Source organism: Phoca vitulina, unplaced genomic scaffold (genome assembly GCF_004348235.1).
Source record: "Phoca vitulina isolate PV1807 unplaced genomic scaffold, GSC_HSeal_1.0 scaffold2, whole genome shotgun sequence".
NCBI lineage: Eukaryota > Metazoa > Chordata > Mammalia > Carnivora > Phocidae > Phoca > Phoca vitulina.
Genome location: NW_022589705.1, coordinates 87,940,984 through 87,952,599, shown reverse-complemented (window position 1 = coordinate 87,952,599; position 11,616 = coordinate 87,940,984). Strand labels below are relative to the sequence as shown.

Sequence of the window (11,616 nt, the reverse complement as noted above, 5' to 3'; positions counted from 1 at the left end):
TGGATGAATGGATGGATGGATGTTTTAGTAAACACCCAGAATTCCTGGAAAAGCCTAGAGGGACTTTTCCATGAGATTTCACAAGGCTGTTCTTGCAGCAGAATGCTCAGGAGAGGTAAGGAGGGCAACTTATATAATCAGGATCTTTTGCACTCCCCTGGGCAGATGCACACTACTTTACATTTCATATTATAGCCTCCTATCTGTCCCCCATTATTATTTTCAGAGCAACTCCTCAAATAGTATAGTAGCCTATTCTCCCCACTTATAGGTAAGGAGACTGAGGCCCAACAATTTGAACTGACACATCCAAGTCAGGTCGTCAGAGAGCAGAAGCCCAGGCCCCAACCCTGGGTCTCTGGACCCCCACTCTTTCTGTGTATCCAGGGGTGGAGAGCAGGAAAAGTCCAGGGGCTGAGAACATTCCTTTTGGTCACTCTCAGTGCTGTGTTTTAGGAGCAGGCAAGGAAGGGGGCAGGATTCAGCTGCCAGGAGCTTCTGGTGGCTCTCAGGGTGGGGGTGGGAGTGGGGAGGGTGACAGCAGTGGGCCTGGCTTGTGGAAGCAACATTTGATAGGCAGTGAGGGGGCGTGCAGAGGCCCATCTGCTGCAAAGGCGCTGGTAGGTCAACAGCTGCCAGGATGGAGCTCAGAGTGAGGGCGGAGCAGACCCCCCTCCTGTCCCCCACTGACCTTCGGGTCGGTGCCACATAGGAGTCCTTGGGAACAGGCAGCTCAGAAAGCCAGGGAGGGAGTCTGGCTGCCCAAGTGGAAGACAGCCTTCTGCCCTCCCCTTCTTCCCCAGCGCCCCCAGCCTCCGGGCCTCCCTCTGAAGACCTGTGTGCCACCAAGCCCTGCTCCTGCCACCTCCTTGCCTGTGCTGAGGCCACACCTCTGGCAAGCCACGACCCTCCTGAGGGCCGGGTTTATGGCCGCAGAATGGGTTTCGTGGTGCCCAGCCTCATAAGCAATCTGACCTGGACAGGGAAGGGGGTCACACTTCTCCGGCGGGGTGCCCTTGGGCACCCTCTGCTGGCTGCAGCAGGATAGTGCCATCCCAGCGGGACACAAAGAGCAGACAAAATAACCCAGGGCCACCCTCCCCTATGCAGGGCTCCCACCTGCAAACCGGCTTCACAGCCTTGAGGGTTAATAAAGAAGGGGAGGAAGCTTCTTGACCCCCGCCCCACACCTTGCCAGGCCTTGGCTTCCTTACAGGGACAATCCAGAAGGTTGGGAAGTTACACGAGGTGAAGCACAAGGCCTGGCGCGCCGTAGGCTCTCGGTAAATGTTAGCCCTCCAGCCCGCCGCCCCCCTAACAGCCAGCATAGCGGGGTGGGCAGGAGCTGCTCACATTGTTGCCATTGTGTACCTGCGGAGAGCAGGGCAAGTGACAGGCCCAAGGGCACGCGCACTAGGCCAGAATCTGCCCTGGGCGGCCTGGGTCAGGGCTCCTTTTCCCACCCCGCCTCCCCCGGCTGGCGGAGGTGGCTGCCGAAGGCTTCCCCGCGCTCCCCCTCTTCCCACCCATGCTGCCCGCAGCCCCATGTGGCACTTCAGACGCGTGGCTCGTGGTTTAATTAATAGTCCTTTAGTTTCGTTCTCAGAGAACGAACTTGGCAGGGCCTGGGAGACCACGCACATCTGCTGGCTCTCTGATTTCTGCCGGGAGAGCCGAGCTGGAAGGAGAGGCTAGGGAGGAGGCAAGGCCGGGTGGGGGTGATCCCTGCATACAATACTCTCTGACCTGGACGATGGACTCTGAAAAACAAACTGAGGGTTCTAGAGGGGAGGGGGGTGGGAGGATGGGTTAGCCTGGTGATGGGTATTGAGGAGGGTGCGTTCTGCATGGAGCACTGGGTGTTATGCACAAACAATGAGTCATGGAACACTATATCTAAAACTAATGATGTAATGTATGGGGATTAACATAACAATAAAAAAATTAAAAAAAAAAAAAATACTCTCTGACCTGGCTTTCCTCTCCTTACAGTTGCCCCCAAAGGACCCAAAATCATGATGACGCCCAGCAGAGCCCGGGTCGGGGACACAGTGAGGATTCTGGTCCATGGATTTCAGGTCGGCCTCTTCCTGAGCATCTGGAAGGGTGATGGGAGGTGGGAGGGGCACCGGTGGGCACGTCATCCCAGGCAGCACATGCTTGACCTCCAGCTCAGCCCGCGGGCCTCGGTGTCCTGGTCTGTGGGGCACAATTGGCTTTGACGAGGACTGGCAAGACTTGCACGTATGTTTGCTGACCCATCCAGAACTCACAGCAGACATAGCTCATGGACCTTGACGTCCTGTCAAGTCCTAGAGTCCTTCTCGTCCTGGGGTTCCGGGCAGCCATTCCCAACCCATCGGATGGCCTTGTGTTTCCAGAGGCCTCTGGCCCCTTCCTGTTCCTCCTGTGACCCGAGCCCCCCTTCCCTGACCCACACAGAATGAAGTCTTCCCGGAGCCCATGTTCACATGGACACGGGTCGGAAGCCGCCTCCTGGATGGCAGCACCGAGTTTGATGGGAAGGAGCTGGTGTTGGAGCGGGTCCCCGCCGAGCTCAACGGCTCCATGTACCGCTGCACGGCCCAGAACCCCCTGGGCTCCACCGACACCCACACCCGGCTCATCGTATTTGGTACGCCGCCCCGACTGGGGACCGGGAGGACGACCAGGCGCGGCCCTGGCAGGAGCTGTCCCAGGGAGGAGGGAACATCAAGGGCCCGGGTCCCCTACATTTGCCCTGAGAGGATGCCTTACACGAAATACTGGACTTCAGTGCTGAAAACCAGAGAGCTCTGGGGTCAAATCCCAGAGCCAGCACTTCCTAGCTGGGCAACCATGGGCAAGCACTTAACCTCCCTCAGTTTCTGCATCTGTAAAATGGGGCTGACACTACCCCCTCCCCCCCACAGAGGCTTTCAGCTGTCGTGATACCACATGGCAGGTGCTGGGTACAGGGGAGCTCCTTTCCTGAGTTCTGAATGCCGCCCCCATCCAGTTCTCTTTCTATTCTTCCCAACAGAAAACCCAAATATTGCAAGAGGAACAGAGGACTCCAATGGTAAGTCCTCACTCTCAGAGCTGCTTGCTTAAAATCAAGTGATTTGCAAGGCTCCAGGACGTCCTGGTCCCCCCAGCGGCCCCTTTGTATGCCCTTGCCTGTCCCTCGAGCCTCAGGCAGGCGAATGTCCTCTAGTTCAGCAGTCTGGGTCAAAGGTGGTGAGGAGTGGGTGCTGAGGCAATAAATGGGGGACTCAGCACCCCAAACCAGCCAGTGGGGATTTCCAGGGACCTAGTGTGCCCCCTCCCCTGCCCCACCACCACTATCTACAATGACTCTAGCCCTCTTGGCTCAGAGAGCTTAGTGCCCTGGCCCCAAGAGGATGTGTCCAGCATTGACCTTAGAGTTGTGCCCCCCTGGGCTCTTGACCACTCCATAGAGCATCGGGGAGAATAGTCAGGTGCCTTGGCTGGAGACACTGATACTGTCCTCCCTGAGCTGCCACCCAACCTGAGCACCACCCCCACGGCACCCAGACACTGCTCCCCAGCCCACCAGCCCTCCCCTCCTCACACATTTCACAATGGAGGCCCCCACACCTGGTCCCCACTGGATGATCCCATGGCCACCAGGCTCAGCCCAGCAGCCCTGGGACACGGAAAGGGTCACACCAAGTTTGGTGGGACAGGTGGCAGAGCTGGGATTTGAACCCAGCACATCCTGTTGCTGAATCCAGACTTTGCGGGGCGGGGGGGCCCTTTGAAGCTCTGCCACTCGGGGATCCGCACCCTGCCGCACCCATCAGGGTCAGCAGCCCCGACCCTGACCCTGACCCTGCCGCCCGGCACAGGTTCTGCTTCTGGCCCTCCTGGCGTCCGGCTCACCTTGGTGCTCGCCCTGACAGTGGTCCTGGAGCTGACGTGAAGCCTCGGCCCCTGCTCCCGCCACTCCACCCAGCACTGACATCTCTGCGATCGGTTTTCATTTCTTTTCTAAACTATTTCCAGTCTGTTCTTAGTCTCTTTCTGTCTGTGTCCTGGCTTCTTCAGTCAGTTTAATTAAAACAAAACAATTTTCCCCACCTTCATCTGGGGCTCTGAATTCTTCATTTATTCTATAGCAGCAGCTGGTACCCCCTGGTGCCCAGTGTCGGGACGGGCGCTGGGGAGGGGGTGATGGCAGAGATGGAAGACGTGCTCCTCCCAGGAAGGGGAGCGGAGCTGCACCTCATTGCCTCACCCCAATCCTAGCTACCAGATATGGGAAGTGGCCGGACTCTCTCAGGAAATCTGAGACTCCTCAGGGCCAAGTGTAATAGTCAGCAGTTACCACAATAGTGCGGCAAAACAAACCAACCCAAACCTCAGTGGCATGTAACAACACACATTTATGACTATGTTCATGCTCAGGATGAAGCTGTTCCACTGATCTCGTTGGCATGTGGCAGGTGCTGAACAGCTATTGAGTGAGTGAGCGAGTGAGTGAATGAGTGAGTGAATGAATGAATGAATGGATCAGCACCTCTCAAAGGCCTGCTATGGGCCAGGCCCTTTGCTAAGCGTCCTGGCTGCAGAGATGAGCAAGATGTGCTATTACCCTGAAGGAGCTCATGGTCCAGTGGGGGGAAAACATTTACCCAACTAGCCAAGGTAAGTCAGTGTGATGAGCGTTCGGCACCTCCCCAGGGCTCTGGAGCACTGAGTTGGGAGAAATTCATTCTGCTGGGGTAGGAGAGGTGGGTCAGAGGAAACCAAAGAGAACAGATGTCAGATGAACAGACGCCAGAAGCAAAAAGAGAGGTTGGCCAGGCAGGGAATGGAGGAGAATATTCTAGACAGAGGGAATGGAACGAGCAAAAGCTTAGAGGTAGGACAATTTACTATGTACTGTGGGGAAAGACAAGTAGTTATATCAGTGCTTCCCAAAGTACATTACTTCATTCAACCAATATTTATGAAGCAGGTGCCATGGGCCAAGGAGCGTGGTGAATGCTGCAGGTTAATTAGGAACACTGTCATGTGGCCCTTGTGGCAGTTATCAACTGCCACAATGCTGCTGTGTAACAAACATCCCCAACCATCGACAATGACAGCTGTTTATTATTTTCGTTATGCAGCTGATCTGAGCCAGGTTGAGCTGATTGAGGCTGGGCTCCCTTTTGCATCTGTAGTCAGCTGCGGGCTGCCTGGGCTAGGGTCACTTTCCCTGGGATGACTCAGCTCTGCCCCCATATCATCCGTCATCCTCCAGCAGGCCAGCCCATGGGAAGCAGAGGAGCAAGAGAGAGAGAGCTGAAGCACACAGGCCTCTTGTGGTCCAGGGGAACCTGCACTCCTGTCCCTTCTACTGGATTTTGTTCACCAGTGCAAGTCATAAGGCCAGCCCCGCTTTAAGGGGTAGAGAAATAGAGTGGACTTGATTTTAGTTAGTTAGTTATTTAGAAAGAGAGAGTGCACACGCAGGGGGAGGGGTAGAGGGAGAGAATCTCAAGCAGACTCCATGCCAAGCTCAGAGCCTGACTCGGGGCTCGATCCCATGACCCTGAGATCACGACCTGAGCTGAAATCGAGAGCTGGACACTTAACCTACTGAGCCACACAGGTGCCCCTAGATTGGACTTTTTGATGAGAAGAGCTGCAAAGTCACATTGCATAATGTGTGGACATAGGGGAGGAGGCAGTCTTAGGGCCATTGTGGCCCCCTATGTGATCCAATCATTCAATAAATATTTGCATGCCTGCATGTTGCAGGTGGATAGCAATGCCAAAGCAGATGATTTTCAAGTGTTGGGGGCTCTCAGATGTTCATCACTATAAACATCCAGGCCAGATCAGCAGGCGACAACCACACAGTGCCACCCGCCTCCTCATCCTACTTCCTTCTTCCCCAAAGCTCTGTTCTGTCTCACATGAGCCACCTGTTCCCCTCTGCTGCCTGCCAGTAATTTACTTAAGCCTCTGTCACCCAATGCCTTTGCCTGTTTTCTGAAAGGAATAAAAAAGAAAGATTTTTTCCCTCTCTTTGCCTTAATAGAGGGAAACCCATGTAGGCATGAAATTGGAATTGCTTTGCCCTATTAACGGTGCGGTCATTGGGCTCCACTGACCCCTGAAGTGCATTAATACCTCAGCAGCAAGTGGATGAACTGCATAAAGTGGCAGGGGACACGCCCAAAGAAAGCCAGCTGAGTGCCACAGGGGATGGGGTGGCCGCCTGCTCTGGGCTCTAAGTTTGAGGACTTGGTGCCCTGAGCAGACTGGAAATAGTGGTTTGTTCAACCTGGGATTGGAAGGAGGGAAGGAGGGATGTGTAGGGCAGAGCCCAGCCTCAGAGGGCAGACGGATTCTTCATTTCTTTTTCTGCTCGCTTCATCACTCATTTGACAGACTCCCAGCATCCCCCTGGCCTGGGCAGATGCCAGGCAGGGAGATAGAGATCGTGCCATCGAAGAGCTCCCAGTCCATCTGGAATGACAGACTGAGGGGAAAAGGGCTGAAGTCCCATGTAGTAAGTGTTGGAATAAATATATGAGAGAGCACGGTGGGGTCAGAGAAAGAGTGAGAGATTGTTCTCATTGAGGAAGGTCAGGGGAGGCTTCTAGGAGGTGGTGACATTGCAGCCAGGCCTCGAAGGATAAGAAGAAGGCATTGAAGTCAATTCTGCAAACTTCACAGTTTGGCCCCAGGTCCCTCCGGGCTCCTGAGCTGTCTCTCAGGCATCAAATGGGGCAGGTCTTTGGGAAGCAGAAGGCTGCAAGTTTGCTTTGTGTCTCCTAAGGAGGCACATCTGTCTTATAAAAGGCTGCCGGTCAGGGCCTGACCACAGAGTTCCTGACCCCCCTGGAAGCTCCATCTCTGCCCACTGCTCTTCCCAGCCACAAGTGAGTTCTAATCCCTGTGCACCATCTGCAGGTGGTCCCCCCTCCCCACACCCCCCGCAGCCGTGGTGCTCTGGCTTTGCAGAGGACCCTCAGGCTGGTCAGCTGCCTCCCCGGCCCTGTGCCCACAATGCCCACTGATCCTGTGCCCGAATGACCAGGCAGGTGCAGAGACCCCTGCTGGGCCTCAAGGGGGCCACTCCCATCCCCCACTCCCAGCCTATGGGCCAGGGCATCAGTCCACCTCCTCCTGCTGGGGCTCTCAGAGCTGCGCTTGTCACTAGGAAGCCGCCATTTGCTGTCTCGTGTGGTGGCTCCGAGTGGGAACACCCTTCTCTGGCCTGGGTTCTCGAGCTGTGAACCACTGGGGTCCGCCCCCCATCACTCAGGTCACAGGAAGTGGGGGAGGCACACGACATTCACCCCAGTGCTGCCCCTTCCGGGAAGGAGGGTCTGTGCCAGCTCTGCGGTGGTCCCTTGTCACTAACTGCTCCCCAGCCACGGGGTGCTGAGCCCCACAGCACCGCTGAGGGGGAGTCACATGGCTCCTCTGTTGACTGGAGACACCCCCTCTTCCTGCTTCTACCTGGGCTGGGCTGTGGCCCAAGCAGGAGCAGCTCTGGAGACCCGCCTCTGCCCCCCGCATCTCTGCCCAGGGCACAGCCCCCTTCTCCAAGGGGAGACGCGGAGCAGTGAACCGTGGGCCCGACTCGGGGCTCTGGTGCCACACCTCTCGGGGTTTTCAGAGTCGCTATCCCGACCTCAGAAAAGCTGTAGGTTTTATGGAATGTACCCATGTACACAGAGCTGGGAAAACAAAATCAAAATCAAGGGCCCCGGGGCTCTGCCCCTGCAGGGGAGCTGACAGCCCCAGGCAGACCCTCAAACCTGGATGCACACCTCTGCTTTCCCAGGGCAGCGTGGGTGGGCGGCCAGTGTGGGGAAGACTCACCCAGGAGCCCTGACTGCTGGTGAGAAGGAAAGCGGGGGTGCGGTGGGTGGGGTATGGGGTGGGGGTGGGGAAAGGGGCCGTGACCCAGGAAAGCTGCTTGGGGCGCTGTGGGTCAGGCTCACCCTGGGATCAGAGATCCTGGGGAGACCGGAGGCTCCTCAGAGGGACTTGGAAGTGAGGGATGGAGAGGACTGAGATGGGGGTCCCTTGGGGAAGACTCCGGAAGAGAATCCTCCAGTCCGGCTGGCCACCTGCAAAACAGAAAGAGACCAACACCTGGACTGAATGAGATGAGGGGAAAGCTGAAGAGGCAGGGCGTGAATGGGAATGAGCCGAGGCAGGGAGAGACAGAGAGACAGACACAGAGAGAGAGACAGACTGAGGGCATGGGAGGGGAGGGGATGAGCGACAAGGAGAGAAAAGGAGAGGGGGAACCAGAAGCCAGTCTGGCCACGGAGACAAAGAGGGGAGACAGAGAGACAGTCAGGAGAACAAGAGACAGAGACAGGGACCGAGATGGAGCAAGAGAGCCCGGCCCAGGAGCCCGGCCAGGGAGGTGGAGCCACGGACCAGAGCGGGGAGTGAGTTTTCCAAAAAGCACTTAAGCTGTTGTGTCAGCAGTTATGTCCTTGGCCTCCTCGGGAACGACAGCCCTGAGTGATGGGTGGAAGGAACTAGATGTGCAAAATACATGCGTTTTTGTCAAATGGGCTCAGTTGTCAGCGACAGGCCTAAATGTCAGTGCACACAGCGGAGCCCGAGCTGTGGGCTGCATCGACCTCGGGGCGGGGGTCCCCCCTGCCGCCTGGACTGTAACCCCTGTCCTTCCCCCCCTCCCCTCGCCTCCCACCCAGGCCGGCGCTCCCTCCCGCCTGGCATCCACTGGCCCCGGAGTTCCCGGGGCCCCAGAGAGAAAGCATTTTGGAGGAGTCCTTTCCTAAACTGGTGTCCCCGACCCACCGCCTTGAACTCCACCTCCTACAGGGAACTTCCTTCTCTGACCACAGGGAAAGTCCCTTAAATCCCAGCCTGAGGGGATGGGACTCCGTAAGGGGGGCCCACAGAGCAGTCAGGCGCGCAGACCTGGGTCCGAAGTCTGGCCCCGTCATGATCTGTGTGACGTGGCTACTTGGCTTAACCTCTCAGTGTCTCCATTTCCTCTTCTGTAAAGTGGGTGTTCACGGCGTTCATCTCAGAGAGCTCAATGGACGAAGATTGGAAAGCTCTGACTTAGAGCGGGGCCTAGCACGCCCGAAGTGTGCCATGAGCGTTAGCTCTTGTTATCCACACAGTGCAATGGGAAGCCAGCCACAGCTTTCGAGCCAGCGGTGAGAGCATCAGAATCATGGACGATGCTCAGAAGCAGAGAGGAGAGTACTGGTGGGGGAGAGTTCTAGGTCCTCACTACTCAGTGTGGTCCCCGGACCAGCAGCATCAGCATCCCCTGGGAACTTGATGGAAACGCAGAACCTCAGGCCCCACCCCAGACCTGCTGAACCAGAATCTATATTTTAACAAGATCCTAGATGCCTGTGGGCCGAGTCAAGTTTGAGAAGGCTGCTCTTGGCATAGGGAGGCCAGTTAGGCGGTTGCATAAGCAGTTTGGGGGAGAGATCCCGTGAAGGTCAGCGACGCTGGGTAGAGAGGAGGGATGTGCCAAGCCTTGATTATTTACTGCACATTGGGCTGGATGCTTTAGACCTTAAAACAACGCTGCCCCCACGTTCCAAATTCGGAGACAAAGCTCAGAGGGGCTACTTGACCTGCCCAGACACAAACATACAGTGTACAGCAGCACCCAGGTCTGATCCCCCGTCTGATCCCAGGGGCAGGGCCGGATGGTGGGGCTGGAGGAGGGGCAGGCTCAGGGGGGAGCCCCCAGACCTCCAGGAATGGTGGTTAGTGAGAGCGAGGGAGCAGCGGTAATGAGCCAGAGGTCCTCGGCTTGCACACTCAGAGTCCAGGAATAAAAGTCCAGGAATGAGAACACAGGAGGACGGTGACAAGTTTGACGCTGGACAAGCTGAGCTTGCAGGAGGACCGTGCTCATGGCGATGTCCAGCAGATCTGGGGCTCAAGAGAAGTGCCCATCTGGGATCATCTGCCTTGAGAACAACAAACATGGATTAAGCCCCGACCATCTGCCGGGGGCTCCATCACACTGGTTCTATGGACAGATGTTCCCTATACTACAGATGAGCAAGTAGAGGCTCAGAGGGTGAGTCGTTTGCTTAAGGTCACACACAGCCCACAGGCACAGCTCGGGGATCTGAGCCTACATCTGGCTGGATAAAGAGCTCATAATCTTGCCATTGCACTAAGCCATGGGTAACCCATGCTTCAAGTGGCCGGGGGTCTTAATTTGGGTTTCCCCAAAAGCAGACCCTGAGACGAGGATTGAGTGCAAGTAGTTTATTTGGGAGGGGATCCAGGAAGCACAGTGAGAGTCAGGCAGCCGGGATAGGGAAGAAAGGAAAGCCCATCCAGGGTGGTTCATGGGTGAGTTACCAGCTGGGCAACTGGGGCTTTATTCCAAGGGGACTCTTTAGATTCTGCACGCACACATCTGAAGCCTCAGACTGGCCCCGCTAAGAGGCAAGGAAGCTGGAATGGTTATGCACCGATCGCGGGAGCTGAGCTCACCCCTGCAGCCAGAGAAGTCCCCTGCAGGGAGGAACAGATGCTACGCAAGGAAGCCCGAGGCTTGTAAACTGCAGGTGACTCCCCCACCCCCCAGGCTCTCTAGCTCACCCCCTCCACAGCGAGGACCACGGTTTGGAAAGACTTTGGGGTAGAAATCTTCGAGGGTTCCAACTGCAGCTGTGCCACATTCCCACTGTGAGGTCTTGGGCAGGTTGCTCAGCCTCTCTGAACTCAGTTTTTCCAACTATGAAATGGGAATAATCACACTTAACTTACAGGATGTGTGTGATAAGTTAAATATCAACATTTCCATATGCAAGAATCTACGTAAATATCGACATTCCCATATTTAAGAATTTACCACGGTTCAGATGTTCTCTATGTGCCAGGCACCATGCTGAGAGCACTGTGCGCGCATCATCGCCTTTGAACTTCACAACAGAGGAAGCGTTATCTCCATTCTACAAATAAGGAACCAGAGGCTCAGAGAGGTTATGCCACTTGCTCAGGTTCACACAGCAAAGAAGTCCGGGAGCTAGATCTGTGCCAAGGCTGAACGCACTGGGTAATTTTGCCTCCGCAGGTGAGAAGCATTGTGCCAGGTGTAGAGCAAGGACTCAGGTCTTTCCCTCCCTTCTCCCTGAAAGCTCCACCAAGGCAGATCATTCTCCTAGTCTAATGATCTCAACTTGTGGTTGGCACAAGGGCAGTACCGTGTGGTGGTGATGGAGGTTAGCTCTTCAGCCACACTCTTCTGGGTTCAAATTCTGGCTTGGCTTTCAACTAGCTGTGTGACCTTAGGCTATTCACACACCCTCTCTGTGCTTTAGTGTCCTATCTGTCTATATAATGAGGATAATAACCGTACCCTCTTCTTAGGGCTGAATGTAAGAGTGTTTATAAAGTACTTAGAAAGCTGTCTGGTGCATAGTATGTGTTCAGTAAATATTACCTGTCATTACTCACTTGGCACCAGATGCTAACAGTAGTCTCCAGGTTTTAGTGCTAGATAAAAGAGATCTCGTGGGGCTCCTTCCCCTTCCCCAAGGTCATGCTGTGCCTTCAGATCATCCCAGCATAAGGGAAGGGGAATGGAGAAGGAAAAGAATGGGGAGAGAAACTCACATTTGCCAACTCACATCC

The 11,616-nt window shown here is 55.7% G+C and overlaps 1 protein-coding gene across 2 annotated transcripts in view; it reads left to right on the top strand.

Moving 5' to 3' along the window:
• IGSF21 (immunoglobin superfamily member 21) overlaps window positions 1-4,082 on the top strand; it is a 235,076-nt gene extending 230,994 nt beyond the window's left edge. For both annotated transcript variants that reach the window (XM_032392617.1, XM_032392626.1), the window contains exons 7-10: window positions 1,993-2,078; window positions 2,443-2,635; window positions 3,023-3,061; window positions 3,852-4,082. In XM_032392617.1, the coding sequence (XP_032248508.1) occupies window positions 1,993-2,078; window positions 2,443-2,635; window positions 3,023-3,061; window positions 3,852-3,925 (392 nt within the window). In that variant the 3' untranslated portion in view covers window positions 3,926-4,082. The remainder of the gene's footprint in view (window positions 1-1,992; window positions 2,079-2,442; window positions 2,636-3,022; window positions 3,062-3,851) is intronic.
• The last annotated feature ends 7,534 nt before the right edge of the window (window positions 4,083-11,616 follow it).